Source organism: Ammodytes marinus (assembly GCF_949987685.1).
Source record: "Ammodytes marinus genome assembly, chromosome: 6".
Taxonomy (NCBI): domain Eukaryota; kingdom Metazoa; phylum Chordata; class Actinopteri; order Uranoscopiformes; family Ammodytidae; genus Ammodytes; species Ammodytes marinus.
The window spans coordinates 7,619,585-7,632,657 of record NC_137235.1 but is presented as its reverse complement, the minus strand read 5'-3'; the positions used below and the strand labels follow the sequence as shown (position 1 = coordinate 7,632,657).

The 13,073-nt window shown below is 39.8% G+C and overlaps 1 protein-coding gene across 1 annotated transcript; it reads right to left on the bottom strand.

Annotated features, from left to right (window-relative positions):
• Positions 1–706: 706 nt before the first annotated feature.
• On the bottom strand, positions 707–12,796 carry LOC307252318 (PDZ and LIM domain protein 3-like). The gene is made up of 7 exons (XM_080029955.1): positions 12,625–12,796; positions 6,455–6,606; positions 5,384–5,468; positions 5,075–5,262; positions 3,582–3,709; positions 2,423–2,534; positions 707–1,520 (listed from the first exon to the last, which is right to left on the bottom strand). The coding sequence occupies exons 1-7, from the start codon at positions 12,715–12,717 to the stop codon at positions 1,331–1,333; spliced, it is 948 nt and encodes a 315-aa protein (XP_079886081.1). The 5' UTR covers positions 12,718–12,796; the 3' UTR covers positions 707–1,330.
• Positions 12,797–13,073: the final 277 nt, after the last annotated feature.

Below are 13,073 nucleotides of genomic sequence, written 5' to 3'. Positions count from 1 at the left end.
TTTTTTTTTAAATGTGTCTTATTTTTATTTTTATTGTTGAACCATAACATTAAATTAAATTAAATGGTTTTGTGGATCATCTACTTTATTTTTTAGCCCAACAAAGTGGAACCTGTAATTGCATATGGACTGGAATTTAAAATGTTATAAATGAAAAAACAAAACTGGCACGTAATGATAGAGCCATTGGCCACTTTACACTTTTTTATTTGAACGTATTATCTAATGGTGATTACAGCAAGCCAACAACTCTTTAAAAAATTGACAATATTTACACTGTTTGTATCGTTTATTGGATTTCGCTTGATGTTATTTCAAAGCAATCCAAACGAAGCAGAACAAGGGAAAAAAATCATCTCTGATGTAGATGGGCCGCTTAAAAAAAACTGCCCTTTACTTACAGCTACAGGATCAATAGTGGTGTAGGCTATTACATCACCCTGTATTCGCCTTTGTCTCTTTGTTGTTCCAATTCTCAGACACTTGTGGCTCTGATCTATCAGTTTGCTGTGGTTACATACATCATAGTGGGCTGACGGCCAGTTCTGATGTCTTTTTCCTTAAAAAGAACAGATGATGATGACCAGGCTATGAATATATAACCACAAACACCAGATGTACCCACATGTGCTATCTCTCCTAGTAAGCAATTTTGACTTTCAGTAATGGTTGGCTTATAATGATAATATTTTATTGTCTACAATGTGGGTCTGGATTGTTTTAAAAGCAAAACAGATATATAGTGTTTGTGGATTTGTCAAATAGTAGCCCCCACAGTTAAATCAATAAACGATTGTCTTATTTTAACTTGAAACACAGCTTTGTTGGATGGATGTTAGATTTCCTGGTGGACAGATCCCAGTGTGTCCGATATTTGCAGCACTTCCACTGGACCAACTCACGGCCGGGCTGTGTCCTGTTCTCTTCATAGGTTTTTGATGCCAAATTGCATGCATGTCATTATTGTCAAGACTTCACAAACAGATGCCATCTCAAAGTACGAACAGAGGTCTTTATTTCAAAAAACATCAAACTGTTAGAAACTGGCTAGATGAAAGTGAGATGTTTCATCATCAATGCGGAAATTCATTATTTATTCTTTATGTAATTATCATAAATAATAGTTAATGTTACCACAAAGAGAGGTAAGTTAGAGTTTGAAACATCACACTGTTAACGTTCAAAGAGAAAAGCGGGTTCCTATTGAAATGTAACTGCACATACACAGTTAAAGTTCAGGTGAACAAATGAAACAGATGTAGGATTTGGAAGCTTTGGACTGTTGGTGTCTGTATGCATGTCTGAGTGTCTGTGCTGGTAAGAGCAGAATCTAGGCAGAAGTGAAAGTTGTGATGAGGTCGTGTCCCTCTGGTGGTCTCGTTCTAGCCCGAGCGTGGGTCTCACAGTACAGCTGCCCCTCCACAAAGAAAAAGCCCTGCTGTTTGAGGTTGACGTCACAGTCGGAGCACACAAAGCAGCCTGGGTGACGGTATTTGTCCCGCGCTTTCACCACTGTCCCGCTGTAGCACCAAAGAGGGAGAGGGAGATGTCAGAATAGAGTTTGTGTGGAAAGTGCACTATGTTGTTAGGTATATGCACGACTTTCAACTTGCTTGACTATCAACTAAGTTTGTGAATGTAAGGAATGGACAACATATTAGAAACGCCCATTTCCCTTTTAAGTAGAAACCTAACAGTATTTTGGTAAAGTACTGCGAGGAACTTTCAGTTTTTGTTGATTCTAGCAAGTAGTAGTGTTGTTACAACACAAGCGCCTCCTGTCCTAAAGATCTTTGCTAGCAAGGTTCCGGCGGCGTGCACATTTGTTTCGGAAGTGAGTGAAAGAGAGACTGAAGGATTCTTTGCGATGAGGTTATGTATTTATATGTCACTATGTAAGATTGATAATGGTAATATGACGATGAGTAGGCAAAGTTAACTTTGATTTAGCACCGTTTAGGAAACACAGGCATTTCCGGTCTGACTTCCATAAATCATTTCAACTGATTTTGCGAGGATTTGGACTCGACCGATAGGCATTAATAGTAACTTTATAAGAATAGCATTCTTTTCACTGATGGTTCTGTTTGCTTTTACAAAAATTAGACCGTGTCTTTAACATTTAAAAGTTCCTTGTAGTCACTACCTCATATGTACAAAAGGTATGTGAGCAATATAAAATCTTAGACGTGCCCCAATAAATACTACTTTATGAATCTAACACAGTAACCTTCAGCTCATATGGGCTACAGCATGTTCAGACAAAGGGCTGGTTAATCGTTTCCATACAAGCTATAGAATGTGGGTTGGCTGTAGTGGACTGTATTCTTCCTGTCATTTTCTCCACCCTTTGTTTGCATTGATTCATGGAGGTTCTGAATGCGAATCACAGATGATTTTCATGTTTTCTATTTTTACTCACACAATCCCATTCCCACACTTGTCGCAGAGGGGCAGTTTCTGCAGGTTTCCTGTGGGCGGAGTGGGTCTGGTGGTGGGGGCTTTCACTGCTCTGGTCACAATGGGACGAGTACCTGGCCGCATGGAAGAGAAAGCACTCAACAAGCTATGTACTCCCATACAGGAAGGCAGCACATATACTGTATATACAAAACAACAGACTCAACAGGTGTGGGTCACGCTCACTGAAAACCTCTTGAATTCTAAATGATACTTTACTGATGGGTCATAATCATAATTCCTCCATCCAGAACACATTCTAATAAAAGAAACACATGGAGAAGTGCTTTTGTAGGGATGTATTGTGTAGTCTTCTTTAGTATAATAAGGGGAACACATGAATTGTTTGGCTCAATGACATATTTTCTAACAGGGGGTATGTTATGAAACTGTTTCGTCATGCCGTGTAAAAGTATATTTTACTATGACATAAGTAATTAAAATATAACTCTGTATAGTATTTATTTGTCTATAGCATAATATAATAAATACAATTGACTAGTAGCTGATCAAATAAGCAATGTGGCTCAGTAAGTGCAGCTGTAGTGTAGGCGTTTTGGCAGGTTGTTTGTAGGGTTGTTGGTTCGATGCTCCTCCTGAGCACATATCAGCCTTTGGGAATGACACTGAACCCCAGAATCGTTCCAGGTGTGTGTACGTGAGAATAAAAATACAAGTCACTTTGATGGAAACAGTTTGCCTTTAGATAACTCTAATAGAGACATGGCATTGCGTAGTGTCAAAAATATTACTCAAAGTGCTCCAAAAGTCAGCTAATGTGCTTTATCAGCTACTGTATGGTTGTGGTTTATTCTGATTTACAACATCTTGATCAATCTTGATGTTTTTTTTCCCAAACAAGATTTTCTTTGTTTCTTTTTTCCTTTCTTCATGCAGAACCACATTACTCTTAGGAGAAACCTGATTAGGAAGTACATTTCCAAGGCCTTTGCGTGTCTCTTTACAGGGAGGCAGTTCGTCTTTTTGCCTGTCAGTAAAAGTATAAATATTTCTCTTTGCCGGTAATCCTTTCAACCTGTAAAATGTCCTTGTGTTGTAGTGTGTGTATGTATGTGTGCGTGTGCATGTGTGGAGGGGGGGATCTGTGAAGAAGAGCTCACCATCGCTGTCAATAGAGTCCTGAAGGGCTTTAAAGGAGCCAGACTGCCGAGGCTCTTGGGGCTCCTCCTGGTCTTTCTGTAACATCTGGTACACGTCAGAGTCCTCGATTTTCATCAAAGTCTTGGGACTGAGCAACGCATTCAGACGCACACAAACATAAAGCACAATACCTGTTCAGCATACACTTCGGCACTTCTATCTATAACACAGCACTGCTTAGGTCTCTAGTTGGCCAAATCAACAAATCAATTTAATAGGGATTATTTCACACTACAGGCAGAAATGTTGCACTGTAATCTTAACTGCATTGCACTGAGTTTTTTATTTTATTTAAGCTTGCGGTTACCGAGTGAAGCAGATCAATTGAGAACAAGCAGCTGGAGATTATAGAGTTACAGCACGGACGAGCCAGCGGCCTTAAAAGGAGAAAAAGGGTTGGATGCTAAATGTGTGATGAGTAAGAAAATTCATGAGCATAAACCACATTTTACAGCATAGTGATTCTACAACATGCACTTTTTTCACGCAAACTGTAATTATCTTTTCACAGTCCCGGTGTGTTTTGTATAACTTTGATCTAGTATGCTGGTCATTGTGGTTATGAATACGTTACCATAAGAGACATCTGTACTTTTCCATGTACAGATGACTAGAAGTGATGCTAAGCACAGTGTTTCAGCTGACATGACTTAGGTACAAAGTGATGTATGTCTTATTCAGAAGTTGTGGTTAAGCCGTGGAAAGATGAATTCCCGTGGGCTGTGGTAATATATTCTCAGTGTGACACACCATATATCAGGTAGCCTAATGAAATCCACATGAGTGTATACAGAGGAAAGCCTATTGCTAACATACTGTAGCTGTGGCTGTATTACGTGGCTCAGCTGACACCTTCAAACAAGACAAACAGACTGAGTGGTTGGGTGATTCTGGATGTGATACAAGCACAGCACAGGTGGACTGCAGTAAATGTAACAACAAACTCTACTGCTACATGTAGCCCTCTCAGGCTGTAATAATCAATACACACCAGGAAACACAACTTGGATCCATATAAATGGACAATTTGCTATTATTAGATCCTTACCACTAGTGGGGGCCAGAGGAATGGTTATTTATGTTGAAACAATTCAGCTCAGTTTTGTTTCCCAGAGCTTTTGATTGAAAAAAGTACGGAAGTCCAGAAGGGCCCAACTTGCAATAATTTGTTTAATGTTGCCATCTTTTGATCTTGTGGAAATAAAGCTTGTTTCCTCAAGCGTTAGGTTGTGTGATAATCAACTTGTTACAAAAGAGAGACCAGCAGAGACCATTGCACTTTTTAAATTACAAACGGACATAAACATCTGTTGAGCCATATTGCTATCAATAGCTGGATTAATGGCATAATCAGTGTACTAACGGCACACATGCTGTTAGTTGTTGTATGGTGCAAGGTCCTGAAATAACCTGAGAGCCAAGTCTAAGCAGTAAACTGAGTGAGAAGCATCACCTGTCAGGCTTCTGGGGAACCAGGCCTCTCATCTGGCCCTGCATGGCGTCCTGGATGTTTCCTGAGGAGTAGAGGCCTATGGGAGTGTTGTAGGCTGTACTGACCACCTGGTGACTGTCATCGATGTTTGCTGCCGCAATAAACGGTGCAGCTTTTCGGTTGTGCCCAGTGCCAATGGGTTTATATTCCTGTAGGGAGAAGAAGGAGGCAAGGTCACTGTTAGACCATTGTGAGATAATGTTGTGACGCTAAATAGTTACCATAACATGTTATTGAACGTGATTGAACTTCTCACACACTCCTACAAACCTGCTGTTCTGCTTCCAGGTTGATTTTAAATGGGTGAGCTGCACCATCCTGCACAACCCGCGGGGACCACAGTCTTGATTCATTCCTGGACATTTAAAACAGATCCTGTTCAGAAGGTCAGCACTGATGAGCTCAGTGTTGAATGATTACCTTTGTAAGCCTGTGTGAGTGTGTATGAGTTGACTATTATCCCGACCTATAAAACATCAAAAATGTTGACCCTTTCCTTTCATAGGAAAGGGTCATTTCTATTTGGATTTGAGTGCAAAAATAAACAAAGTAGGTCTGCATTTGCTGGTGGATACTATTTTCATATTATAAAGCCATCAACAAAAGAAAGGTTAGAATATGCTCTCAGCCGTAACATATTAAAATTCAGATGGTAAAGATCTCTTTCTTTAGTTTTTTTTTACTAACATCTGTTCGGCTGATGTCAGTACATCGTGAATCATTTCCACCGAAGGATAATCATCTTTTATTTACTTATACTTTAGAACACAATAGTATTGAGATTAATATGTACTTTACATTGCTTAGCAGTGGTTTTCCTCTGAATTAACTTTACCATATGTCTGGTTCATCACGCCTCCAACAAAAGGATATATACCGTACATAAAACCTTCACACACACAAAATAAGGGCTTTGATGACAATGTATACTCAACCAGTGACTTGGGTTTGCACATAGATGGTGCTTTGCTTCAAGGGGGTCACAGGCCGAAAATGCTTTGACCCACTACTCTAAAGTACCATTAAAGTGAATTTGTCCCCCTTCCATAATAGTTCATCATTAACTATTATGGAAGGGGGACAAATTCACACACACATGGGTTTGGGACAACTGGATTCAGTAAAAGCAACAACAGTACAATATGATATCCAACCACAGCAATGGCCGTCATTTTGAATGGAATCACAGCTGTCTGACACAGAAATTCGAACAAAATTAGCTTCACAAACACAGTAATTATTGCAAGGCTTCTGTATTAAATTTCATTATACTGTGAGGCTGTTACTTTTACTGGGGTCCACCACCTGTTTGTGCTCATGCTATTTGTTTCTGCAAATGACCTTTCAACAGTTAGACAGAGCCTATGGGTGGACTCCTTTATCTTGTTCTGGGCTTCACAGTGCAGCATGTCTGCGGACGTGGCTCCCTCAATGGCCAGGACCATGTCACCGGCACACAAATTGGCCGCGGCTGCCTTACTGCCTGGAGTGATCTGGAAGGGAGGAGAAGAGGGAATACACAATGTAAAGACTGTGGCCTGGAGAAACATAATGAGTGCACATGCTCCCATAGAAAGCTATACACATGAATGATCAGTGCTCAACCTCTTCTGGGAAATTTCAGACTGAAATGAATGCTGCACACCATCATTATCAAACATTACATATCATGCACACAAAGATATTACAGGCTATACGGACTATAGTCCTGTATTAAGCTATATTTGAATCATCCCAAAGTGAATCTTATGTAAATACATTTTTTGTCATGTTTTGTGAAACTATCTAATTTTCTGACGTCTCCGACAAAAGCAATTATTTGGCAGTTTCATATTTTTTCATTTTGTTTGTACAAGACTTCCAGCAACAATGACAGAAATAGTTATAAATAGCTACTTATTATTTCGTGTCAAAGCTGCATTTGGTTACTCCAAACACATTGTAACTGCACAACATTCGGTCTGTGTTCAAAAACCTCTGTAAATTTGACTGGTTTCCAGAAATCTTTTTGACTTAAAACTAGACGATTACATACAGTCATATGAAAAAGTTTGGGAACCCCTCTCAGCCGGCATTATAATTGACTCTGCTTTCACAAAAAAAATATAAAAGTGGTATGTCTTTAATTTACCAGAAATAGCTAAGTACTGGGATGTTTTCCAAACAAAGATTTTTTGAAAAGCAGTATTTGGTTGTATGAAATAAAATAAAATGTGAAAAACTGGCTGTGCAAAAATATGGGTACCCTTGTGGTTTTGTTGATTTGAATGCCTGTAACAGCATGTAAAACTGATGAATTTAAACACAAAGTTGGTTGGATTATGTTGTTAAGCCTTGAACCTCATAGAAATGTCTGTTTAATCATGAGAAAATGTATTTTAGGTGCCTAAATGCAAGTTGCACTTCTCTTTGACTCTCTGCTGAAGTGAGACAGAAAGGGATCATCAAAACTGCTCCCAAAAGATCTTAAAAACAAAGATTATTCATTATCATGGTTTAGGGGAAGGCTACAAGAAGCTTTCCCAAAGGTTTCAATTGTCAATTTCTACTGTAAGGAACGTTGTCAGGGAATGGAAGGACACAGGCACAGTGGCAGTTAAATCCAGGTCTAGCAGACCAAGAAAAGTACAAGAGCGGCATATGCGGCGGATTGTGAGAATGGTTGCACACAACCCAAAGATCACCTCCAAAGACCTGCAAGAACATCTGGCTGCAGATTGTGTATCTGTACATGGTTCAACAAATCAGTGCAATTTGCACCAAAACATCTGTATGGCCAGGTGATGAGAAGGAAGCCCTTTCTGTGCCCACGCCACAGATACAGTTGCATGGAGTATGCAAAAGCTCATTTAGACAAGCCAGATTCATATTGGAAGAAAATGCTTTGGACTGATGAGACAAAAATTAAGTTGTTTGGTCTTTATAAAAAGCAGATGTTTTGGTGCAAATTGCGCTGAATTGTTGAACGATGTACAGATACACAATCTGCAGCCAGATGTTCTTGCAGGTCTTTGGAGGTGATCTGTGGGTTGTGTGCAACCATTCTCACAATCCTCCACCTATGCCGCTCCTGTTTTTTTCTTGGTCTGCCATGCCTGGGTTTAACTGCCACTGTGCCTGTGTCCTTCCATTTCCTAAAAACGTTCCCTACAGTCGAAATTGACAATTGAAACCTTTGGGAAAGCTTCTTGTAGCCTTCCCCTAAACCATGACAATGAACAATCTTTGTTTTTCAGATCTTTTGGGAGCTGTTTTGATGATCCCATTCTGTCTCACTTCAGCAGAGAGTCAAAGAGAAGTGCAACTTGCATTTAGGCACCTAAAATACATTTTCTCATGATTAAACAGACCTTTCTATGAGGTTCAAGGCTTAACAACATAATCCAACCAACTTTGTGTTTAAATTCATCAGTTTTACATGCTGTTACAGGCATTAAAATCAACAAAACCACAAGGGTACCCATATTTTTGCACAGCCAATTTTTCACATTTTATTTTATTTCATACAACCAAATACTGCTTTTCAAAAAATCTTTGTTTGGAAAACATCCCAGTACTTAGCTGTTCCTGGTAAATTAAAGACATACCACTTTTATATTTTTTTTTGTGAAAGCAGAGTCAATTATAATGCCGGCTGAGAGGGGTTCCCAAACTTTTTCATATGACTGTATGTAGAGGGCTGCTGTCACAGGATTATATCTAAAACATCTAGGATCGCTGATTTAACTTAGACCAATCTAGTCTTAAATTGCATGACTGTGTCAAAAACAGAATGAAGATTTAATGAATTTAAGTTAATAAATAATTTCTATAATTTCCTAGAAGGAGCCCAGTTCTAATTTATTCTTTCATGTGTTGATGATTCAGTTTACAGGGTTTCTTCTACCCTATGTGACAGAAGAAGGGAATTTACTTTTCATTGAATTTGCAGTTATTTCACATCAGAACGAATCCCTGAGCAATGCCTTAAAAAAAAATCTTGCCTTCCCTGTCTGTCTCTCTATAAATCCTGTTCCAACATAACTGTCCAGTACAGTTGGGGGCAGCCTTGTGAAAAAGGTTTGGTCTGCGCTCCATCACTGACACTTCATCTCATAATTCAAAACTCAGCTGCGAGGCCTCTTGTTCATGTTCCTGCGTTGGGATTGCAGATTTATATGATCTTTTTCCCCCCCACCTGTTCTAGATACCCCAGCAATAAAACAAAAAACATACAGACTCCACTGAGAAGGCCAGCTATTCAGTCAAACTCAAAACAGAAAAGATTCAGACCATTCATGACCTAAATCTAAAAATAAATGTTTTACCACATGCAATCTGCAAAACAACCTAACCCTTACTGCTCTCTGAGATGCATTAAAGAGGGTTGCCTTCACAGAAAGACATTGCCTTGGTCGGTTGGTATGCGTGTGTGTAAACTGACTGTCCCTTGTCGTTAAGATAAAGTAAACATGCACTGATTTTCACAAACAGACAGCATCCAGATGGAATATGTATTCTCTTGGCCAGGAAGTGATCAAGATTAATAAGAATTCCCAGAAAGCCATCAGGGTCACGGAGGATACTTCAGGGGGCAGCTTCAAACCAAACCGACAGTTCCCACTTATACAGTATGACCAGCGCTCAACCATATTGCATTACGAGACATAGGCAATGATGTTATGCTCAAACTTGAATTAGGTCATCTGCCTATAAATAACTAGAGATGACAGGGCTGAGGGGATGTCTCATGCTGCCAAACAGGGAGCATTAATTTACTGTTGAGCATTTGTTGAACCGTTCCTGCTGCTGCCTGACTGAATGTTTTACCGCTCGGCCGTCTGTTACTGGAATCTGTGCACAACTCAACTATGCTTTATTCTTTTGTTTCCCCTGCAGCCTGGTTGTCTTGTCAAACATTTGTCTTTGTTTAATCTTTCCATACAGTGTCTCCTTATTTGCTGCTTCTTTTAGCCTTTTTCTGGCTACATGTTGTCCTCCTTTTTCTCCTTCAGCTGATCTGTAAACAGGAAACTAAAGAAGGAACAAGTTTTGTCTTTTTTTTTTAATCCAAAAAAGGAAACTTAACTCTTCTATATTCTTACCCTGTGAGTACTGTTCCTGGATGCTCGAGCATTTTTTTTGTAGGTGAGAAAATCCAATATTAGAATGAATAAAGTGAGGGATCGTGAAGGATAAAAAAGACAAGAAAAGAATGACAAAGCTAAAAGGAGAGACTTACGTTACACAAAAACACAATTTCAAAATAATGTTAATGTTTCTCTGTATTAACTGGAAGTGTTCATAGGGAACCATGTGTTGATATAGTGTTTACAGTCTGTTTCGCTGCCTTCAAGAGGCCAGATTGGTTAATGCAAGTAAAAAATTGGGAAAATCCCAAGGGAAGGATAAAAAGAGAATAGTCTAAATTTATGCAGCAGAAGCTATACTCTGACTTAGTCGTATACGTTAGGATCAAGCTCCAACAATGAAGGGTCATAAACATTCTATCATTAAACTCAGTTAGATTGGATCAATTAGACCCATCCCGATAAACGAATATGTAGTGTAAATGCCTATAGGCTAAGATAACCCTGATGACAGAATCAGGGTTGTTTTCTCAGACCTGAAAAAGCCCATCCAGAACCACAGGGGACATGTTCACAGCTGGTTCCACAGGCTCAGTAGTTCTCTCCCCCCAGTGACATGAGGCTCAACTAAGTAAACTTATCTTAATGTGTAAATCCAGCACACTGGCCCTTTAAGGCCGCTGAAGAGAGAAAGATGACAACCATTTGTGTTTACTTTCCACAAGCAGCTGGGAACACCGTCGGGGACTCGGGGTAGTAAATAGGAGGATGTTCCTGACCAAAAATGGCATTGGAGGGAGACACTTGTGTTTAAATCAAGCCTGAGGGTTCACAGTCCCTTTGATTTGTCTGTGAATGTATCGAAGACGTGTTTTAACCGCTGTGTCAGAGATCTTTTCTTTAATGAGCTGCTCTCTTACAAGTGCATTTTAACACATGGGTTCTTGTGTTTCGTTTAACCTCCTCCGATTCCTCTCCCCTTTCCCTGTCTTCTTCGTCCACCCAAGTTTTCTCTCATCGCTGTCCTCATGTTGACCACCGAGTGTCCTCCAACACAACAGGTGTGAGGTTTGTGGACGTAGGCAGTGGTTAGGAGACCTAACTATATGCTTTTAGTCAGTGGTTCCCGAGGTCTTTCCCCTAAATATAGATGACCTCACCAGAGCAGGATTACTGGATGGCCCTCACATCTGATCCTGTGTGACACCAGGGATATACACAGCAGCACACAAAGGCCCAATGTTGATGAAGACCATTTATAGTCAGAATATTTACTTTATATGAAGCGATGTTAATAAAAAAAAAGAAGATATATTTACTCTAAATAATTCAGATTGATATTTCAATCTAACTTTGGCCAACCGAAAGTGACAGAATGTCTCGCCCAACATTTTGAAAAATTCCATTAGAGATGGACTAAATAAAATCAAGATTCTGGTCACGTGATCCAAGTGTTTGGCTGTACTTTGTCTAAACAGGAAATACCATATTAGCTCCAGGAAATCATCCTTTTCATCAACAGATAAAGATAAATTATAATCCTCCCATCTGAGTTAGAAGCTATGACTTTCTCTTTTTAAACAAGACCCTTTCTAAAAATAAACTTAGAATCTTTAATGTGGTTCCTTTCTTATTAATAAATTATAGTTGACACACATATTATCTGTCATCCCTCAGTTATACGATGATAAGCTGCATGACGCGGAGTGTCCTCACTATAGCTTTTGAACAGCTGCAGCGTTTTTAACAGATGCACTTACAGCAACATGCTGATCTTCTCTGATCTCTGACACATTCATTCTTATGTGTTGACCCTGCTATCAGTATGAAGGTCCTGAATATTGGGAGGGGCTTGGACCAAGTTTGTCCAAATACTGTATGAATAGGATTCTACATCTGATAGATTTTTTTCTTACACATTTATTTATCAAATTTTAGTCAGAATTGATTAACATGATCTGCAGGACGGTTTAGCAATACTATCCTCACTGTGCTCCTAAATTCTTCAGCCTGAAATCCACTCAATGAGACATGCGTATGTGTGTGTGTGTGTGTGTGTGTGTGTGTTTGTGTGCATATGTCACAGTACAATGTAAGCTTCTATTTGTATCTAAGCCTCTTGCATTTACTGGAGCACAGGTGCGAGCCCCATACCACACAGACGTCACTCCAGACAGACTCTTTCTAGAATGAACCCTTCCCTGGAAACACCATATTGACGCTATAAGACAAACACTGACTGCTCTGGATTGAACCCAGCGGGGGATTACACATTAAAGTTTACATTTCAGACATTTGACTTATGTTACAGCAGTATAACCCTTGATAATCAAGTGTAAAGAAGGTAAACACTTTCAAAAAGGGTTTTGATCAGCTAACTGATTCCTTTAACACTTTCCTTTTGTTCTCAAAAGAGACATCCTGACTCACTCACTCACTCACCCTGGAGATGGTCAGGGGCTGATTGAAGTCCTTTCCTCCTGCCAGGCGAAACCCCCAGGGGGCCGGACCGTCCAGCACGACATTGAGTGGCATGACCCTTTATCGTCTCTCCCCCCTTGCTGTATAGATAACAACAACGGCACACACACACAGTAAACTGCACACTGCGGGGAACTAGAGTTAAAGAGCACGGGAATATCAAAGTGATGGAGAATTTGAAGCCAGTGGGCGGGTGCAGGGGGAGGAGAATGGACCCCCCTCTCACCCCCCCAGAATGAAGTAATTGGTCAGATTTTGGAAACATGTTCTAGCAGCACTTGCTCGTCAGTTTGCCTATTTCTGTCGAGCACTTTTCTTTCATATCTCCTTTCTTTCTTCAGTGCTTCTCCCTCCAAATAGAAAGGAAATATTTTGTCATTTAAAATGTAGCTGATATTATAGACCCCAGT